This window comes from Apus apus, chromosome 10 (genome assembly GCF_020740795.1).
Source record: "Apus apus isolate bApuApu2 chromosome 10, bApuApu2.pri.cur, whole genome shotgun sequence".
NCBI lineage: Eukaryota > Metazoa > Chordata > Aves > Apodiformes > Apodidae > Apus > Apus apus.
The window spans coordinates 20153582-20175271 of record NC_067291.1 but is presented as its reverse complement, the minus strand read 5'-3'; the positions used below and the strand labels follow the sequence as shown (position 1 = coordinate 20175271).

The 21690-nt window shown below is 41.8% G+C and overlaps 2 protein-coding genes across 5 annotated transcripts in view; both read right to left on the bottom strand.

The window, feature by feature from the left end:
* IQCH (IQ motif containing H) overlaps positions 1 to 21690 on the bottom strand; it is a 174342-nt gene that overhangs the window by 39719 nt on the left and 112933 nt on the right. The window lies entirely within an intron of this gene.
* The window catches only part of MAP2K5 (mitogen-activated protein kinase kinase 5), a 123122-nt gene that overhangs the window by 67948 nt on the left and 33484 nt on the right, over positions 1 to 21690 (bottom strand). For 3 of the 4 annotated variants that reach the window (XM_051628955.1, XM_051628957.1, XM_051628958.1), the window contains 5 exons: positions 15388 to 15427; positions 11037 to 11105; positions 10860 to 10941; positions 8405 to 8466; positions 2367 to 2415 (listed from right to left, as the gene is read on the bottom strand). In XM_051628955.1, the coding sequence (XP_051484915.1) occupies positions 2367 to 2415; positions 8405 to 8466; positions 10860 to 10941; positions 11037 to 11105; positions 15388 to 15427 (302 nt within the window). The remainder of the gene's footprint in view (positions 1 to 2366; positions 2416 to 8404; positions 8467 to 10859; positions 10942 to 11036; positions 11106 to 15387; positions 15428 to 21690) is intronic. The other variant, XM_051628956.1, reaches the window with a different exon arrangement.

The following is a 21690-nucleotide window of genomic DNA, read 5'->3' as shown; positions in this document are numbered from 1 at the left end:
CTTGACTCCTTACCCTGTGTGAGCTTCTGCAGGGGCTGCTTTGCACGTGTCACCAAGCAAGTCAGGGTCACATTTTCTTTCCTTTACCTTTGATGCACTAAAACCAGCAGAGAGCTGAATACCTGGAGAAACAGGCATCTTCCTTGCATTGTATTACTCTGCATCCATTGTTAAGATATATAAGTACACACGTATGTTCTGTATCTTAAAAATGGGTACAAGGATAATACTGGAAACCAAACCCTTGAGGAAACTCTGCTGGATGCTGGGATGCTAGTTATCCCCTCCATGGCATCTCACAGTGTTGTTCTCACCTTGGTCAATCTAGCAACAGACCAAGGCCAGAAAAATCTGAAGTGTGATGAAAAATCAGTTTCTGTGCTTTTCTTCAGACCACAGCAAGGACCATCCATAATTCATCAAAACCTCAGAGCTGCTCTTCAGTCAAGGCAATGAAACCCACACAGGAGGGGAGACTGTGGGGTTTTTTTACTGGCAAAGCAAAAATCAGCCCCAGGTTCTATGTTCACAGAACAACAATGAGAAGTTGCAGTTAGAGTATTCACTGGCCACAGTGCTCTCTCCAAATGACATTCAGGAGGTGGTCAGAATCTTGGACGAAAAAATTAAAAATGAAAAAGACTTCAAATCTGCTTTTTTCTTTTTGGGTGCTACAGGAGTGTGCCAAAGTCTGAGTAGTCTATTCAGAGCAATGATCCAGCCACGGATGTTCCAGCCACCTGGGCTATTAGATTCATTCTGAGAGCTGCTGGGGCTGCTCACCCTCTGGCTGCGAGTGGCTGCAGCTGATCAATCTCTGCAGCTGGCAACGTTCAGGCTAGTAGGTGAAATGCTTAAACCATCACTAGAAATGAAGCCTCCTTGGTAAACTGTGCCAAACTTGGCAACAGACTCCGGGTTTATTTCTCTTCTTCTAACCCATCAACAGCCCAGGGTCACATAGACACACCAACATCCTTTGCATTTCACTGACCCTCTTATTGGGGGTAAAAAACCCAAGTGTTTACTTGATCTTTGCCCTCTCTCTGGTCACAGTTCTCTTCCTCCCAGCCAGGAGAGATCCTGGGCTCTCACACCAGAACCATCTCCCAGGAAGGAGATGCTGTGAGACCAAGGAGGAAATGCAGCTCAGGTCCTGCTGCACAGCTGCTCACTGGGCCATTACACACAGACAAGATCAATCTCCTCCTCCACTACAAAACAAACTCTGAGCCTAAGCTCCAAGGAGGGGCAGGACCTCAACACACACACTGACCATTAACATGTTCTCCCCACTCACTGCACAGACTTTGGGATGACTCCAGAGGTGCCCACCTCCTTGCCTTGATCACCCCAGGACTCATCACCCTGCCACTGCCTCACAGCTACTTCTCAGCCCCTCCAAAACTAAGCACCCCAGAAGAAAGGCTCTTACCTATTTGCTTTGCAACTTAACATTTTGTACGTGTCTCTCTACTTTACACTTCTCTCTCAATCACAAAGGATGCCAGTTACTGCACTCTCCAACTGTGCACACGGGCTGAGTGAGCAGATGGGTTAAATTAAACAGGATTGTTAGTAACATTAGGAACCAGAGCAGTTACTTTCAGACACTTTAGAAACATTATAAATGTAATGAGTTTCTTTTTTTCTGTTTTTTTTGAGGGGTGGTGTAGGGCGAAGGGCTTCTTTGTTCTTTAAACATTTCCCACTGCTTCCAGAACTGACTTTTATTTTCAAAGTTCTGTTACATTTCAATTCACTGACCACAACAGACAATTTTTTAACATAATGTAACAACACTAAGAAGCAAGAAATATATGGGAAATTAAAAAAAGAAAACAACAAACAAACTGATTAGCTTCAGGAAGGAAAACAAACAGCAAAGCCCCAGAATGGCTTTTGTTCAAGCAGGTTCCAAGTTTATTTAATTAGTTAAGACCATGTCAGAGGACAGTGGGACACAATCTGAGAGAGCTGCAGCTCTAGCAACACTTGTGGTTGTCATGAGATTTAAGAAGTACATCAGAAAATTCACTATCTTCTATTTCCAACACTAGTCAACATCTGATTTTCTTTGCTGACTTTTCCAGTGGACATCTGTTTGCAATCCTAAGTATCTAAATCTCTATAATATTAATTTCTCTCTTTAGTCTTTTCTTTGAGGAGGAGGGAGGGCAATAAAAGAGAAGAGCAGTAAAAATATTTTATCAGAAAATCTGCAAGGCTCATGAGTAAGTTTCATTCTGAATGACTCTGCTGGAATCAAAGGAGATGGTAGTATGGTCTCCTGTCTGTGTGGAAAGTGTTGGTAAAATAAAAGAATATGGTGTTTCACTGGAAAACAAAAAACATCTTCTACTCACCTCTGTGTAAAATCTTTAGGCTCCATAAATAGGTAAGGCCTTTCACAACCTGAATTGGAAAGAAAAAGCAAAAACATGTATTAAAGCTTCCAGGTAAGAAACACTACACATCTCATCTGGTGCTGAAGCTGTAAAGAGTTGTGACAGACATGAGATCCAATGAAGAACAGGGCCAGGACCAGGAAAAGGGAAGAGAAAGCATCTCTTCCAAAGGAACTGCAGGACACAGATGAATCCCTGCTGCAAACCTGCTGGGGTCTACACAGCAACAGGTTCTTTAAGGGCACATGAAAAAACCTCTTCAGTTATTCCAGAACTTCCTCCTTCTGTTGGCTAAACTCTTAAAACCAAACTTAAAACCCTGTTACTCCAGCTCTACATTGGAGTGCCTGAAGTACGAGAAGTATTTTAATGGCAGTTGGTAGGACATGCATTTGTAGGATGAATGCAGGTGGATTTCCCAAAACAACCACCCTTGACCCTCCCCTACACACAGTATCTGCACAATTACCCGTAAACATATTTACACAATTATTATCTTTACAGAGTGTGTACACAATGACCCTCACACAGAACATACCTACACCTCTTCCAGATCCAATGAGACCATCACTGGCTCCAACTGCCACTCTATTTATTTTCTATATACATTATTTTAATAGCCCCAAATTAAACAGGCCATTCAGTCAACTCCCTAAGAGAGCAGCTGGGTACTACAAGTTACCCTCTCTGCAGGTTTGTTTTTCTGTAAAGTAATTAAACCCCAATACTTCTTCCATTTTTAACATTGTGATTTCTCCCCTAGATTTACTACTTCTACAAGAATTAACAAGATTCTGCAAAGATATTTCTGCTTCTGCTTCCTTTTTACCCAAACCAGCCCTGCTGTCTCAGGCAACTTTTATACTAGAGCAAATCTTTTTAATAAAGTTTCCATCTATGAGATGACATTTCATTCCTTTTCCTGAGACACTCTGCATCTCTGGAACAATAAAGCATCTCTGAAGTTTGTAAAGTTGTATGAGCTTTTCAGACAAAACAATTATGTTCTTTTCATTGTCCAAGTAGATTGGAATGAAATTACTTCTGTTACAGTGATCAAAAAGTGCTAAAAATACCATACAGCCTTACAAGAATATAACAATATGATTACAGCCTTGTAATATTATATAGTGTAGTAACTTGCAGCCTTCCTATTGGATGAGAAACTCTTTTTAAAATTTATTCTGTAACCAAAAATAACGTGAGTGGAATCAGAATATTTTTTTTAAAAGCAAATAATGATTCTGGATCCCCAGTAAATTGCTGTAGGTGGCAATTCCTCAGCATTGAGCTCCCACTGCATATCCAGCAAGCTCATGGCCACAGATGGTAATTATCTGTAACAAAAGGCCCTAGTCGAGCTCCCCATGCCCAGTGGTGTGTGGCCTTGCCCACCTCCACCTTTCAAAAAGCAAAAGAGGAGAATTCTACTTACGCAGCATTACAAAGGGAGAACAAAAAAAAAAGTGTTGATGCATAAAGAAATAAAGGGAGTGCAACATTTCAAGCTGCCTCCAATGGTGAAAGTGATTTTAAGACTAGTAAGCTTCTTTGGTTATTAAACATTTAGACTATTTAAAATCTTCAAAATAGTTCTAAAATTATTAATTTTAAACCATGTATTCTCAGAAAAAAGGAAAGGTCACCTATGGAAAAAACAATCAACAGCTGTGAGTTATTAAACATCTTCATTATGGAACATGTGCTGAATAAGGAGTTATAAAAAATACAGTGTTAAACAAACCCTCCCATTCAGATTCTCTCAGTGTACAAAGGCTGATGGAGAGTTTTTCCCTTTATTCTAGGCTGCAAATATGCTCACAGGAGCCCCTCAAATGGGCTAACCTAGTGTAAAGTACCATTATCCTCTTCCCTTATATTTGCCTACTAGGGAAGGACTCCAGTATTAAATATTATTCTAAAATGGTTCTGGAACAGAGTATCTTTTGATTGAATATCTAGCAGGAATTATTGGTATTCAGTAAAGTAGGTTTTACAACAATGACTTGACAAAGCCTTGACACAAAAAGTACTTCTACCTGCTGTCAATCACTCACTCTCTTGACAGTTCAAGTGCACATCCTTTCAGGGAGAATTTCAATCAACATTAGCACTCAAAATACAGTGCACAATGTCACTGCTTCAGAAATTGAAGTGAAAATAAATGTGTGAAGTGGCAAGTACAGGTAGAACAGATTTTACACCAGCAGACCCAAAGCAGTACACATCAATACAGAAACAGGAGTGACCACAACATCACTTTGGGGTTCCCAAGATACACCTTCCCTTTGGAAAACAACACCAGTCCAAAAAAAGAACACAAGGAAGAGAGATTTCCCCTTCTCGTTGATGCCACCTCATACAAGCAACCAGGATGAATTTTATGATGAAGTCAGAGATCTTTCCACCTTCTTGGGGACCCAGAGCCTCAGCAGACTAAACTCTTATCTTGCCCCTGAATAAGCAGGGCTTCTCTCAAAGCCCTGGAAAATGCTGTCCTCCTTTGAGCATTTCTTTTCACTGCCTTGCTTTATTTCCAGCATTCTGCTCAATGAGCCTCAAGCCTTCCCCACACTCTTTACTCCTCAAACAGGAAAAAAAAAAAGAGTATCACCTTCAGCAATACACTCCTGCTACTTCAGCTTGAAAGCTGATTGTCCATCCTAATTAATCTGATCACTTCTTCAATGGGAGATGGATACCAAGAACACACAAGAAGGCAAATACACACCACATCTGTGCTAGGATGGCTCCATGATACCCGGTCTACCTCTCAGCAGGTAAGGGTTCACATCAGAAAAAATACAGATGCCATCATCAGAAAATGTCTGATTGTCTCAGCAGACAAAACTCTTCTCTGGTTCTTGCCAAATCATGAGAAAGTCTGGCAGGGAGGGGAGTGTACAAGAAAGCAAGAACCATTCATAGCCATGAAGCAGCACATTGCAGGTACCTGGTAAGTACTGACAGCACTATTTTGAGAAAATTAGTGAGAAATTAGTAGCAACAGTCCTATTCTTCTGGCTACAGAAAGTCAGGGTTGTCAAGCCAGGGACATCTCCCAGGTAGTTCAGCCCCAGCCTCTGGAGACTAAATAGTCCAAGGAAACAACCCCGAGGACAACTCCAACCTGAGCAAGTGGAGTTCAGGGCAAGATGCTCCCTTTACCGTGCTGTGCTGAGCAGACACAGCTTGTTCTAGAGCAGGTGGAATGTTCTCTGCCTTTCCTGCTCACTGCTGTGAGGAGGACAATCCTTTCAAGGGCTGTCAGTCCACTGCTTTTCATGATGGTTACATATGTACATCAAGAAAGAAGCGAGCAAAGCACCAGGCTGGCATGAGGAGGCTGCTGGGCTGCTGCTGAACGTCCACACCACCTGCCTGCATCATTATCCTCTGGAAATGGCTTCACTTAAAAACTTCTATAAATATAACAAAAGGGTATTCTAATTAACATATGTGCAGGTCACACATATTATTAAACATCTTCAATCGACTCATGCAGAGTATGTGTCTCAGGAGAATAAAAGACATGACTCTGTGCACGTGGTGCAAGGAAAGGAAGCTAGAAAGAAAACACACACACTGGAATTAAAACAAAGAGACTGTGGAAGCTCCAGATTTTGCCCACAGAATTCATCCACACAAGCTCCAGCTTTTGTCTGACATTCTCCCTCTCAGCAGTACATGAAGAGAAATCCTCCAGGCTTTGGGTAATCTCCCCAAGCTGTTCAGGGTGGGGATCACGGTGCCTAAGTCCCACACTTGGACAAAAGGTGCCTTCACCCACACAACAGGCTGCTGGGCCCCACTGAAATGTCAGACACCAAGATGCAGGGCAGCCACTTAGGAAGACCTAAAGGAGCCATTCCTGCTGCCACTGATAAATGATAGAGAAAACAAAGGCTTTCAGTGCCTCCTTCCAACAAATCTACCATGCCAATTGAACAAAAAATCAGCACCAGAGCAGAGGAAGCTGCCAGGGCTGGTTCAGCCTCAGCACACACCTTCTGTCACCGAGAGGCAGGAGAAAGGGGAGAGTTCCTTCTTGGAAGGCACCTGCTCCTTTGTTCACCTCTTTACTGACCCTCTGTGCTGCAGTGGGCACAGCATGGGTTGCTAAAGCAGCAAATAAAATAACTAGAGAAAGGTGGGTATCAGCTCCCCATGCATGTCAGGGAGTCATGGTCGCTAACTAAGAGATTTGTAAAGCGATGACCCTGCAGGTGAACAAAAAATATATCTAAAGACATAAAAGATGGGGCTGAAGCACCACCATTACAGCTAAGAGAAAAATTGGAAGCAAACATCTGCAGAATACCAAGCCAGGTGGGCTGGGAAGGATGGGGGAGAGGGAGAGGAGAGACAAAGGAAGTAAAGGCAAGTCATTGTGGATGTGTTAAGTGCACAACATGAAGCAAGACAAGGAAAAGGAGAAGGAATAACCACCTGAGGAAGTGCTTGAAGGCCCACCCCAGTATTATTACCCTCTACACATGCTATTTTGCATCAGGAATATGAGGACACTGTGCACAACTTATCATCCAGTGCTCCATAGGGAAAAGAGATGAAACGTTTTTCCTCTGAACTAAAGGTGAAAAGCATTCAAATTCCATAAGAAACTGCCAGGCTATATAATGAGCAGATTTGAAGCTACTTAGAGGAAACAGCATCAGAGAAGGATGTTCATCACCCTGGGCAGGCCACACAAATTAAGAGAAAGTAGAGCTGTGAATTACAATGAACAGAGACTAAATAGCTGCCTGTGTTGGATTAAAGGATTTAAATTGTCAGCTTGATGTATAATGAATGTGAAAACCCAGCACTTAATTAAATGGCACATGATAGAATAACTTTGTTATGCTTTAAACTGCTTAAATTATCAAAGTATTCCTTATATTTAGCAATTGTTTAGCACTATCTCTCTCCCTTGGGAGATCCACTAAGCCATTGGTCACTTACCTTGTGTTCAGCTCTAGCAAAACATGGAAGTTTTTCTTTTAATTCTTTTTTTTTATTGTTATTGTTCTGTAATCTGAGTTTTCGGTCACAGCCAGTGAATTTCTAGCAATGCAAGATTGCTAGAAGAAACTCCAGAATGCTGCTGAGACACAACAATGGGCTACCAGGTGTTCTAAGGATCCCACTGTCAGCACCTTGCTGCCAAACTCAGTAGCCACTAGGGACTGATTGCTCTTCCTAGATCACAGACCAGCTCCCTACACGTTATCCCTAAAATGATTATTATCACTTCAACCATGACTGCTCACCTGTGAAGGGTCCCAGCACAGTGGGGAGACAGCAGCCTGTCCCCAGGCAGCCTCTGTCAGGCCTGGCTTATGCCAAATAAAACCTTCAGCCTCCTCCTTATCTGCCTTAAGGAGTACATCTGCCACTGGGGAAGAGAAACTGTTCTGCCATTGCATTTTGGTACCAGGATCTGAATTCATTTTTCAACCTGGGAAGCAAATCTAATTGAGTTACTCTGTACAGGAAGAGGACAGTTAGAGTGGAAATTCCACACGAGTCAGCAGGTGAGGAAGCACCACCGGGGTAGGACAGGGCTTCCTGAATCACTTTTCCAAGGAGCCATATAGCACAGAAGACCTGAAAGGCTAAATCAAGGCAATGAAGAGGACTGCTCCATCCTGTGAGGGTTGATACGAAGAAACATGACCACACAATTCTCCAGCAAAATCACCATTCTTTTCCTGATCCCATTCTACTTATCACATCCTGTTACATTTCTTGACTCTCTGGCAACTCATGTGTTGGTCACTCCAAAGGAAAAGGCTTCCTTAACCCTGGTGTCCTTGTGCACACAGGATGGTGAGGGAGAGCAAGAGATAGAACAGACCCTCCCTTTCACACAGACACAAGGAGGACATGGATCCTGGAGATGACTCAGTGTCCCAAAGGGCCACATGTGGCCTCACATGGGAGCTGTGTCACATTCACAATTGAAAACTGGAAGATAAAAAGAAAAAAGTACTTACAGCTACTGCTATTCTTCCCAGTACATGCTCTGGAATTTTTCTATAAACATCCAAAGAACCCCCTGCAGGGACAAACAAAACGTGCTTAGGTAATACAAAATGAAATACTGCCCTAGATTTGAAGTCACAAGGGTTTTCTACACTTTGGTTATTAATAAAAACACCAGCAATGATGTAACAATAACTGTGGCAGAAATAACTGACCTTAAAAATCTACTAAACTCTGAATAAACAGATGAAACTCAGGTCTCTCTTCACCCATGTTACTTATTTTTTCTGGCAGCAATAATACTCCAACTCCTTTTAGAAAACCTCCCACAGTACAGAATATCAGAACTGGAGGACTCAAAACCACCAGTCTTGGAGTAACTTCTCTGGAATAACAAAATCATCTGAAAAAGCAACAGTAGGCTTCAAAGTCTAACATATCCTAACCCTTGTCCCCAAAACCTGATGGTAACAGTCTATGGTACCTGATACAAGTGGAAGTTTGGCTGAACATTGTAGTCTGTGTCCACACTGATGACTGAAAATTAAAGACAAGGAGCTCCTGGGCAAGTAGGTCAAGTTTTACCAGTGAACTCCAGTACGGGACAAAACTTATTGTCTGGAATAGCCCTGTCCAGCATGTTATGTTTTGGGGGAAGCAAGAAACCCCTAATCCCAAGGGACTGGGAAGGACATGGATGCAGGAAATACTATAAATTGATTTAAGACAGGCAAAAGGGCTAAAGAAATTGCCAAGGTTGAAGCTGTTCATCTGCAGAATGAGAAGGTATTTTTTCTTATCTTCACCTGCATCCTTACACATCAAAATTAAAGGTCTGGGAAAAAAAATAAGGCCAAGTCCCTTTATTTGCATTTTGTTCTTCCTTTAAATGATTGCTGTTGCTTTCTGCCAGAAGGAGTGCACAACATGAGGCAGACCAGAGGTCATCTCCAGTATAATTCCAAGTAATTTGTGCATGGTCAGTAAACACCATCGCTCTGCGACACCACGAGGGATGCATACCCTACAGGCTTCAATATTTTCAAACCAGAATTCAGAACTGTAAGCATTTCTATCCGTCATTTTTCAAAATCTGAGTTAGTAGGGACAGACACCCTCTTGGCAGATGCATGTTTTGGCAGGAGCAGATGCTTCCTTGCTGCTTGTGACTACTGCTTAACATGGGCTTGCAAGTCCGAGTGCAACTGCAAAGGCAGAAGAGAGGAATTTCTCATAAGTCACACAGCGTGAGAGCAGCAAAGGATTTAACTTGTGGCCTTTGCTGAATGAATGTAATACTTTTTCATCAAATATGGAAAATCAGAGAGGATGCTCATGCTTAGAAACGGGATACAGCAATCACTGGCAGGTAGTAAGTGTAAAAAGCAAGAAGTAACAGTCAACCCAGACCATTTTAACAGGGAGAAAACAAAATCCACCATAAAGCCCTAGAGGGCTTTAGCTATGCTCCCTATCAGAAAGAGAGAAGCTTCTCAGTGATGTTTAATGGCACACATTTGGCCTTGGAATTCCTTCCTGCCAGAGAGCCTTCCCTCCATAGTAAATTACTTGCAAGATCCTTACGTCTTTATATCGAGGTTAACTGAACCTTGGTGAAAAACCTGGACAGGGCACAAAATGCTGGCTTGCATGAAAATCCTGGAGAGAGCAACAGACCATTGCTTGTAACAGCAGCATGATGTTGAAAGCTGAATGCTGGGAAGGGGGCTCCTGCTCCTCAGACACAAGGGGACTGCATCTGTCGTGAGACACACTGGCACAACTGCTACACAGAGGGCAGCAGTGATTATAAATTGCTGTAATCAGTATCTGTGTCCTGCCTTTTCTCCAGGAATGCCAGACAGCACAGGATTCCAAAGCAAAGCACTGACACACCCCCATCAGGACAGCAGCAGCAGATTGTGGGGAAGGGGATGCTCTTGGTCTGCAGATTCACGTTGGGAGAAACAAGAGGACACTCAAACAGAAACTCAGCACAGCCCCACTAAACAGCTGTGCCAGAAAGTAATTCCTTGTCTTGCAATTAAGAGACCATTTCCACTGAAAACACGTAGGACGTTGGGTTAATAGATTTCTTTAAAAGAAAATCTGTTTTGGCTATCAAAACAGTAAAAGTGAGGAACAGCTGTTTTGTCAGCGAGGACAGATTGTATGGAAGACTCAAATATCAAACCACAAATTAAGCCAGCATTTATTTCTCTTCTATTTACATTTTCAATAAAAGCAAGCGAAGTTGCACCCAGGAAAACACAGCATACCCTGGAAAACAGAACACAATCCTGACACTAACCTCTTTTTCTTTCAAAAACTACTTGCAACATTATCAACACTTCACATTTTTAAGTCACACGACTGCATTTTGCTTCATTCTAGGCAAGCACATCTTTATATCATTTTCCCATTTACATCCTTAGCAATCAGAAGCACACCAGATACACAACTCACCATCCATGAACTCTGTACACAATGAAATTCTGTTTTCTACAAAAAAAGCACCATAAAATCCTATGATATATGATGAGTCACACTGGAAAAAGAAAGGGAAAAAAGAGAAGCCTGTTTTAAAATTTGCTGTAAGAAGATTATAAGCAAGAATAATGAAAATGAGAAAAATCTCTATACCTTATAAAGAATTTCTAACTCCGACATTATCTGCTTCTGGAGCTCCAGTGTTATATCTAAGGGTATGACCTGAAATACAAACAATGGACATATGGTCACCAAAAGTAAGCAAATTATTAAAAATAGAAAGCAGAAGACCTAAGAATAAATTATCCCTATGTGATAAAAGAGAGGAAAAGGTGGTAAGAATGTTTTAATGTAGTGATGAGCAAAGGGAGGAAATGGACAGACTGACTGACTTTCCAAAGCCCCAGGCAGGCCTTGCTCACATGTTGATCTTAACTCTAAAGGCTAATATCTCTGGATATCTCAGTCTTGCCCTAAAGGACCATCTCCTACCACCCACCACTTTTGCAGTTTCAGGTTCTTTGGTTATTTACCCTCTTTCCAATAGAAATTCCTAACGCTGTATGAAGCACTGAGAACTGTTAAATATACAGAAAACATGCAGATGCTTGCCAAGCATCTGTGCCCACCTGCTAAGCACCACCAAAGCCTTCCCCAAAATAACTACAAACAACCCCGACTTCGAGCGCCCAGCAGCTCAAACCAGCCACTCACAGTCATGTTTATCTCCTGCTTCCTTCATCCACATCCTTGTTTTCCATCATTTTGAGCAAGGTTTCTAACCAGAACCCAAGCACCAAGTGCTGCAGGGAAGGTGGGATGCACTTGTAACTGCAGTTTTAAGTTTTTAGGATCTTCAAGACTGACCCTCTTAGGAGGGTGCTGGTTCTGGCAGAACTGACGTTGAAAATCACCTTCTTCAAACAATTCTGTGCCATGATTATTTAAAGAGTTGCACCCTTAATTATTAAATGCTACTATATAAACCAAAATGGACTCTAAACCCATTTAGCCCAGCTCGGTCTAGTTGCCACACAATATTTCACAGCTTAATACCTTAAGCTAAAGGGAAACAAAATCCAGTCAATTTGCAGAATTAACACGAGTAGACGTTATAGGCTGCATATATTGCTGACAAAATAAAATAGAGAGACCATTTCCAAACACACACATTTCAGAGCATCAAAATCTGTCTACAAGAAAAAAACGATAACCTGTTTCTATCAAGAGTTTGCTTTAGGGTTATTTATAAAAGCTGTCACTAAACTAAATTGTAAGTGTAACACAGGGCTGCCAAGAAACGTTTAACACACTTGTCTAGATCAATAATCATTTGCCAACAATATTCACTCACATTTTTCCAGCATGAAAAACTTAAAATAATTTGCTGGAATACCATTGAATATTAACAGAATTTAATCTTGTCAACAGCCTAAAATTAAATTTTATCTCAGTAAATTCTACTCACAGTGAGAAATTTCCCTGCCTCGACCACTGGGAAGGTTTCCCCGACCTGAACAATTCATTTTATGAAATTCATCATTTCATAAAATAACAAGCACTGTTCAACACATGCAGGTGCAGAATCTCCTAACAAGTGTGGACCAGAAGCTACAACAAACGCTCCAGGAGCTGGGACTATAAGCTCAGCATGTTTATAATGTATCTGAACTCAACAGACCTTCTGCTTCCAGTGAAAAGGGTTAATTTTTACAAGAATACCTGAGCATATTTCCTCTGCTCTCCCTTACACCTCCAGGACAAATAAGGATGAGTTGTCAAGTTAAATATAAGCAGTCAAGTGACTGAATTATAATTTACTCTGTGCTCAATTTAAATTAGTGTGAGGCTATTAAAATATACAGTATAAATACGGCAATTCATCACAAGCTGTCATGGATGACTTCATCTATTTGCTGGAGTGGCATACGTTCCACTAAAGGGAACCAGAGCAAAATCACAGGTCAAATTAAGCTGCTATTCTGTTTTAATTCACTTATTTAATCTGTGGCGACATAATTGTCTTTTACAGTATGTACAACTCAAAGGAAATTTGGGAGTATTATAGTCAGTATACAAATGATTAATCAAATGGTCCATTTAAATGCTAGCTTAAGAAACTAAAAGCAGTTGAAGAATGGCAACCAGCCAGTATATGCTCCAGTTTTTCATTGGGATTTTTCCTTCTCATTAGGAAAAAGTTACCTTACAAAAATCTATTAAACCCTCTTCACACTGTCTAGTTGTAAAGTTTACATAAAATATGTAATGACATTGCTTTAGTCTACAATACAGGCATAAGAATTAGTTTGTTCTGTCCAATGTATTTGCAAGACCAACTACCAGGTGCCAGCATTTTAATCAACAGGTTTTCAGAATGTTACCGTGTCCTATCAAATCTGTATATTGTAATTAAAAAAAGCCCCCAAAATGCAGAACTCTGCTTCCACAGACTCCTCCAGTGACACTCCTTTTAGCAGGGTAATCCTCTGTCAAAACACCTGATCCTGTGATAAGTAAGGTAATTTTCTCAATCAAGCTGGTCAGCAGGATCACTGGCATAGCAGGTTTCCTGACCTCCAGGCTTGTGAGCCTGTTATTTTAAACTACGAAACCACACATATGTTGATGCAGTATTTCTTCTGAAATCACCCTGAAAAAATAGAATTGAGAGTGACAGGACCACCAGGAGCAGTATCTACAAGGGAACCCAGTTTCCCAAATCTTCAGGATGGTAATTATCCACCAGGACTACCCAAACCCTTGGACTCAAAGGGAAACAAGGAGGTGAAATGGCTAGGGGGGGAGAATGCTTTTTGCCCCAGGGAGGCGATTTCAATTAACCTTGCAAAGGGTGAACTCATTTCCCCTCCTGCCTGGGCCATTTTTCTCGTGCTCCAGCTCCTCTCCAAGCAGCTTCTGAGGGCAACCACGGTCCCAGAGAAGCACAGGGTGGGTTGGGGAGCAGCAATGCCAGCACCCAGCAGAGCTGGCATGGAAGATGATGTTCTTCTCTAGAGCTTGAAAACAGATTATCTGAGGGCTTTTTCAAAATGACTTTTTCAAGTGGTATTTGTATTGCACATAATTAGAAGTTATTTGGATGTTCTTTCCATTTCCATATTTTCCACACAGAGAGAATCACTTGAAATCCAGAAGAAATAATTTGCTTTTCTTCAATTCAATGGAAAGTGAAAAGCATTTCTCCTCGTGGGGGGAAGGGACTTGTGTGACCCCCAGCAAAGCTGAAACACGGGCAGAACCTCCTTTTAGCAAATGACAGCTGATGGGAACCACCAGACAATCTGAGCCTAAATCAGAAAGTTACCCATAGATGTAAATATTGCCTGGGAAATAGAAATGCTTCATTTGAAGTCTCAGTGTAACCTTACATCCTTAAATTCCATTTAACACCTGCTCTGCTTGCAGCAACCAGCTCTCATCACTCCTTCTCTTGCCCTCCTCTCCCACACCCACATTCTTTCAGTTTAACTCAGTTATTACCCAAATTTAATGATTAAATACATTGAAAGAAATTACATAAAAAGCCCATTTTATACTTTCTAAGTAATTATTCCATAAATTATATTTTTAAAATAGATCTTTTTTTAGATCCTAAACTACTGACTGAATTGTATGAACGCAAGAATTAATTTGTTTTCCAAAAGTCTCTACTGCTTTGAGTTTTAACTCAACAGGCAAATTAAAAAGTCTGGTATCTTCAAAAAAGACATTATTTCAAGATTTTGGTATAGATTAACTGTATTAATACCTGAATTTACAAATTTCATTTAATAAATTGAATACTAGAGTTGCCATACTGCTCATCACAGCTGTAACTGAACGTTCAGACAAGGCTGGTGTTTCTCTGACCATGTAACACTAGAGTAACAGCTTCACTGCAAAGAACACTAACAAACGGGGAAAAAAGGCAAAACCAACTGGGTAAAAAACAATCCAGGGGAGGGATGGGTCATTCAAATAAATAAACCTGGTAAAAGCGCCAAATCTCCTAGGAAATCAGAGCACTACCCCAAAGAAAACAGGGAAATTCTATTTTATTTAAAAATGAGGTTGCAGAGACCACTCAAGAATACTCCCCTGGGACCAGTTTGGCATCAGCAGACTAAGGCAGAGTCTGACATCCCATGACCCTTCCCTCCCTGCTCCGGGAATGCCGAGATTTGGGATAGGGAAGCAGCATCCCTGCCAGGTGCCAGCAAGGCACAAACCTCTGCTGCCCTGGGATGCATCCCCCTCAGCCCACAGGAGGCCGTGGTGGTACCTACACACTGTGCCAAGCAATTCCCAGTGGGCCAGACCTGAAACACCAGGAACTCTGGGCTCATTTGGAATGGCTGGATTTATGGACTAGAGTTTTCCTGCATAAACTATGTGGACTTTGATGCAATACACCAACTTGAGGTCTAACAATCAGAGGGAGGGGGGAAGGAAACCGAGGTCAAGAAAGAAAGAGAGAAAGAAAATTACTGTAATATCTTACCTTTACTGCGAGTATTTTTCCACTAGGGACATGATAAGCCCTGCATGGGGGAAAAAATTAAACAACTTGAGATCACACCAAATTACCTCTATACATATGTGCAACATGTGTACACTAATTTCACAGAAAAATGACTTGGAGCTACAATGTTTTACGTTAAACCAATTTAATGCAGCATTTCTAAAGAAACACTGATGAAAACAATTGATCAAAAGAATATACTTACAATGAAACCATTCAGCTGTTTTTTATATCTGCATGTTTTGCATTAAAACTATGTATTGAAGACTTTGGTACAGCACCATAGCAAGCTGGCAAGTATGAACGTACCCACTTCCACATTTTCTTTCAAGGAAATAAAATTACAATACAGCCATTATTTGGAATCACCTCCTCAAACAACGTTTATCAGTCAAGTCTGCCAGTCCTATGGGTATTTTCAGGGGTAAGACAGTAAGATCTACAGCTACAGCAATTAAAATGAACAGGTAATGACTGATTCTTTATCATAACCTAACGACCCACAGAAAATATCAGAGAAATTAACTTCCTGCATTTGTATTTCAGATTGGTGTGTGTGCACGCATCCAAGGGTAGAAAGCATTCTTGTTAATGCTCACATATACCCCAAATAATTTCCCACAGCATTTCAAGATCAGTTTGTCTTAATTTCTGAAGACAAACATTTATAATTGGCTATTTAATAATGACTGGCACATTCCTAAAAATTAACTTGTAAGAAAATAAAAAGGCAGGCAAAAAAAAGTCTCCTAAAAATCCAATGTAATTTTGCATAAACCCAAAACCATTAAAGGTTTTCCTCTTCACTAGTTTTATTGTCTCATACTGATTTATGACACCATGCACAGTAATGTCATGTATGTGGCACTAACTTTAAAGAATTATAATATTTTACCACATATCTCTCTAGCAATTACTCCTGAAGAAGAAAAAAATTAATGGGGGGGGGGGTTAGCATGCAAAAGAGAGAGACTGTTGTTTAACCTTACAAGCTTGAGTGCTGATATAATTTCTGTTAATAATAGTTTTGAAAAACTTCATCTTAATTTAGTAACTCCTGGATAAACATGTGTTAAGGAGTGGTATTAGCTTTAGGAACAACTACGGTTAAAGGCACATCAAAAATCACTGTTACTTAATACCAGCACAACGTGCAACACGCAAAACCAGCAGAGGAAGCCCTGCCAGCCGGGCAGCTGAACGCGTGATCCATGAATCCGAGGGAGGAAATGAACCCTGCTGTAACTAGGGATGAATCAACAGTGGCAAAACATTCTGGACTTAAGATCAGCAGAAATGATAAGAAAATGAACAGGTTGAGATAGCATGCTGAACGTCTGCTAGCTTAATGTGTACTGTGCTGGACAGTTTGGCAACTTAATTAGCCTGTCAAGAAAGCTGATATTTTTTCCATAAGAGAGATCTCCTGTTTCCAAGAGAATTAAAAGGGAAGACTTGATTATTTAATTATGATGCACGCTAATTCATCCGTGGAAGTTTGGGTTAAATTTCCAGCAGAGGGCAGATACCTGGTTTGGTTTACAGAGCACTGACAGTACCAATTTAACATTTAATTATCGCTGAGAATTGGATCACAAAGGAGATACCATGCCCGTGGGTACAGTGTGTCCAGTGGCTTTGCTACCTGGGAGGAAAGGAATTTGTTTACTCCAGGCTGATCCGGCATCTCGATTGTCCTGACCTTCCCCAACACAATAACTGTAAAGTGATTAATGAAGTTTGAATAGGAGCTTTGGTTACACCAAAAGACAACCGTACACCTCTGTGGTGCTTTAATTAACAGCTAACACTTCAAATTAGTCTGTAGTTGCTACAGTAATTACCCGTTCCAATGAGTGTGTAGGGAAAACGGTTTTGTTAGATATTATGTAGAACTGTAAGTTGGAATCGATCATTTTGGTTACAGTCAGCACAGCTAAGGCCTGAAGATCTAGTACTTTAGTGCAGCTTCAGAAGGTAAAAAAAACCCAGAGAACAATGGGCACAGCATGAGGAAGCCAGTTTTTGTGCATACTGCACCTGTCAGTAAGTCTGTGGGTGTCTGCAAGGAGATTAAACACATATTTATACTCCACAAGTTTTGTGAAGTCTCATCTCAAGGGTCAACTCTGATTTCAGTGTGACCTCCAAACGTATGTGAATAAACTCATCATGGTAGAACCATTCACTGGATGAAGCAAAGCAGCAAAATGCAGAAGGTCCTTCACCACGAGGCACATCTCGGTGAGCACAAACCTAAAAATCTTCCAGAATGAGGCAAACAATGTTGCCTAAGAAAGAGCTACAACAGCTCCTTGTGCTAGGAATGCATTTGAGCAGTGCCTAACAGTAAAGACAAGTGAGAACAGTTGCTAAATAGCTGCTGAGCTTACAGACAAATGTAAAGAGGAGAAATTAAATGCATTGAAATGCAAAATATTCAAGAGAAATGCTGTTTCGATGTTTGCAAAATCTCACTCCTTGCAGAAGCCAGACCTGTGAAAACAAGTTCATTTTTCTTCTCTTTTTTCTTTTGTTGGGCTTTCCTACCCCCTGCCCTGGCACACTGTGCTGCCACAAGATGGAGGATGTAGCTGACCCCTCCTGTGGGAAGTTCTCCTGAACATACCTGGCAGGGAATGCAGAGCAGGGAGCACAGAGCAAAGACAGGCAGACTCCAGCCTCCCCCTGCTTTGAAATGTTGCCACCAGGGAAAAGAAGTGTAAATCTCTTCGTTCACATTCCCACTGGAGTTTGCTCTTCTGAGCCCCTAACATCCATTGCAATGAACAGCTTCTAAGCAAGACTGGCACAGTTGTGTCAAATATTTTATTAACCTTTACTATTAACCATATCCCTAGACGTTAAAGCCCTGAAGGGACCCACGTGAGCCAAGTCCTTCAGCATAACTTTGTCTCCTCTGCTCTGAAAATGCAGTGCCCCTCAGGGGGCTGCCCAGGCAGCTTGCCCAGCTCTGTGGCAAAGCCTGGGGTATCTTTAGGGAGTAAGAAGGAGGCTGTGAGCAAGTGTGCAGGCTGTTTGAACCAAGCCCTCCAGCCAAGCAGGAAAAACTTCTGCTGGACTGCGGAGTAGGGCGTGCACATCCCTCGTGTTCCAGAAAAGAAAAATCAGTATCATGGAAAACTAGAATAGGGCTTGGGGGAACTGCCAACTCCACAGCATCCCTCCCCCCTGTACACAAGAAGTGGTTCTACAGGAAGGCAAATCAAAAAACCGGAAGTGTCAGAAGCTGCTGCTTTCTGTTTTAAAAATAAAAATAAGGAATAAAAAAAGGGGCAGCTGAATTTCATATTGCCTGCTCTGTTCTTCCTGGAGTCTACTGCAAAGAAAACCAGAGGACAAATGCAAAATGCTTTGGCCCAAACCTTTTTATAGAATAAACCACAGCCCATCCTAATATTTAATGCTAAAAATGTCCTACACTGAATACATTGAGTTTCTACTCGGTTTAAAAGTAAAACAAACAAAACCAACCAAACAGAACATGCACAAGCTCCTTATTAAATGGCTTAGATGTAAAAATAAAAAATTTCTCCCTCTTTCAACTTGCTTAGACTAACAATTTCAGTGTGTGAATGGTGAGAAATTTTACCTAAAAGCCCAGTGGGGAGCTGCATCACCTGCTGTGACTGAGGCAGGATTTCTTCCAGGGCAAGAAAAGGATTAACTTCAGGCTTTAACATGCAGGCGCTCAAGAGAAACAGTGATTTTCAATTTGTTTTCTCCTTTTTAATTGTAAAGCATTTGCCCACATACGAGTCACTTACCCATGGTCACCTCAGAAGCACAGACTGAGTATGCAAAGATCCCTTCTTCAAACAGCTTTTCCTAACACGTACACTAACTTTTGACTACAAACCAAGTTTGCTAGTATCCAAAAACCCAAAATAAATGCAGTCTCTTCCTAGTAGCAAAAATTGATTAAAATGATTGTGTCATGCTGCTCATGCTCACACAAGAAAGCAGAGAGGCAGCCTGCAGCAGCCCACCACCCAGAAGATCCTGCTTCCCATCTGCTCACTCTGGCCACCAGGATATATTTCTCTATTTCTCCCCCCAGCAGCCAGGGAAACAATTTCTAATCAATAAGATATTCCTTGGCAAGACCAAATGATTCACGGGAAAGCCATGACCTGTCTGCTATGCCAATGAGTCAGTCCCTTCCCTTCCTAGAAATATAACTAACATCAGCAAATGTGACAAAATGATGTACGGGCGGTGCCGTCACGTCTGCGCTGTGCTGCAGGGCGCGGGATGCAACGCTCCCCTCGCGTCCAGGCACCAGGGAAACTTGAAGTCGATGCCACAAACTCAGATCTGCTGCAGCTCTGCTGGCTCACAGAAAGTGTCGGGTTGTCACTCTGCTAACAATGCTTTTAGTAGGTGAAAGGGTGGCTGAAAGAGACCTCCATACACCATCTAAACCAGCCTCCTTCTTGAAGTGAGACTGCAGCAGGGGATGAGCTCAGCCATAGCTTTGTCCAGCTCTCTGCTGAAAGCCCCAACGACGGAGATTCCCTGCTTCTCTCATGCCCCTGTTCCAGTGCTGCACCATCTTACTTGTGAAGAAGTTTCTCCTAATGCCCAATCTGAACTTCCCAAGTGGTAACAGGAGGCCACAAAGTAAAAAACTAAAGATATTTCCTGCTCCTTCTCCCAGATACATTTCCTTCTGCTTTGCACCTTGGTATGTATTCATCATAGACATTTGTTAAACACATCAAGACATAATCCCACCCAACAAGAATGGCCAGTAGTGTCCTGTTTGCCCATATCTGCATCAGCTCACCCCTGACACTGCACTGATGAACTGCAGAGGAAGCCCTCCAGACATCCTCCTTGCTTGGGGCACACAAAAGGTCTCTGCAACCAAGGCAGGTATTTCCTAACAGAAATGAACATAAGCATCAAAGCCCTTGCTTTATGATCAGAGTTAAAAAGCTAACACAAAAAGCTACATTTGCAGCCAACAGCACCTTCAGACGTCAGGGGACTGGATGAAGTCAAACTGAACATTTTCCTGCCCTATGAGAAATAACCCAGAGCAAAATGACTAGTGTCAGTGTCACGCAAGATGAACCCAATTCTCTAAGTGTTTTGCATTGCAGAATGACACGCCAGTCACCAGCTGCAAACTATATGCAGCAAATCACCCACAGATTTGGTTTACTGTTATTTTTTTCCTTTTTTCCCCCTCTTTTTTCCTAGTAACTGCCACTGTCTCTCATGCTCCTGGTCAGACTCTGGCAGTCTGATTGAATTGTCATGTACTCAGATGGCCATCTAAAGAAACAGATTCAGATTGTTTCTAGGAAATAAACACTTTGACAGTTGTTGCCTTCTGCAATAGACAAACACATTAGCCTGACTCTGGCTGTTAAAACAGGAAATCCAAAGTGCACAGCAGTTGTAAAAAGGAGCTTTTATGGGGACTGTGCTAGTTCAAACAGCCATCTACACCAACCTCCCCTCCATCTAAAGTCCCATTACAGATGCTTGAGTACTGACTGCAAAATGATTTGTTGTTAAACTAGAAAACAAACAAAAAATACTTGTACCTAAATTTTAAACTTTTCAAAAGAGCAAAACTAGCACTGGCAGCTGCATAAACACAATGCAGAACAGCAGAGTGACTCACTTAACCCATCTCTGCGGGAAAGATGCAGTTTTGGCATCCAAGCCTAAGAACAGCAGAACAAATCCCTCACCTCTTCTATGCTGTAACCTGCCACTATTTCCATCTGTTACCACTTCTACCAGTCTTCCTTCCAAAACTGGATTGCAAGTTTTCCTCACTGCACCCACCCCACTGCCATCCGGTCCCTGTTCCATAGGATGACCCGTACAGACAGCAAGGACGGGAGACGGAGGCAGCTTCACCTTGACACTGCTTGAGGAGGCTGTGGTGCCACCATCTCCAACACCAGGTTGCTCACTGCCACAGGACCTACCCTGATCACATGCACTTATGTATTTCAGCTTTAAACTAGCTGAAAGGACAAGAGACAGCAGAGCAGTCATAAGCTCAGACTGCCACAGACAGGCGTTACGCCTCCCAGTGCAAAGTGAGCCCATCACAGTTTTTGGAAGAAATTTGAAGCAAGAGAGTGAGCCAAAACATACGTCACATCTGATGGTGATGGCAGTTTAGATGTTACAACCCTCCATAAGGAGACCTAAAGCTGGGTCTTCTGCACGATCAAACTGTTTGTGTTCAGAACACTCACAGAGTAACAACTATTAAGGAAAAAAAGATGTTCA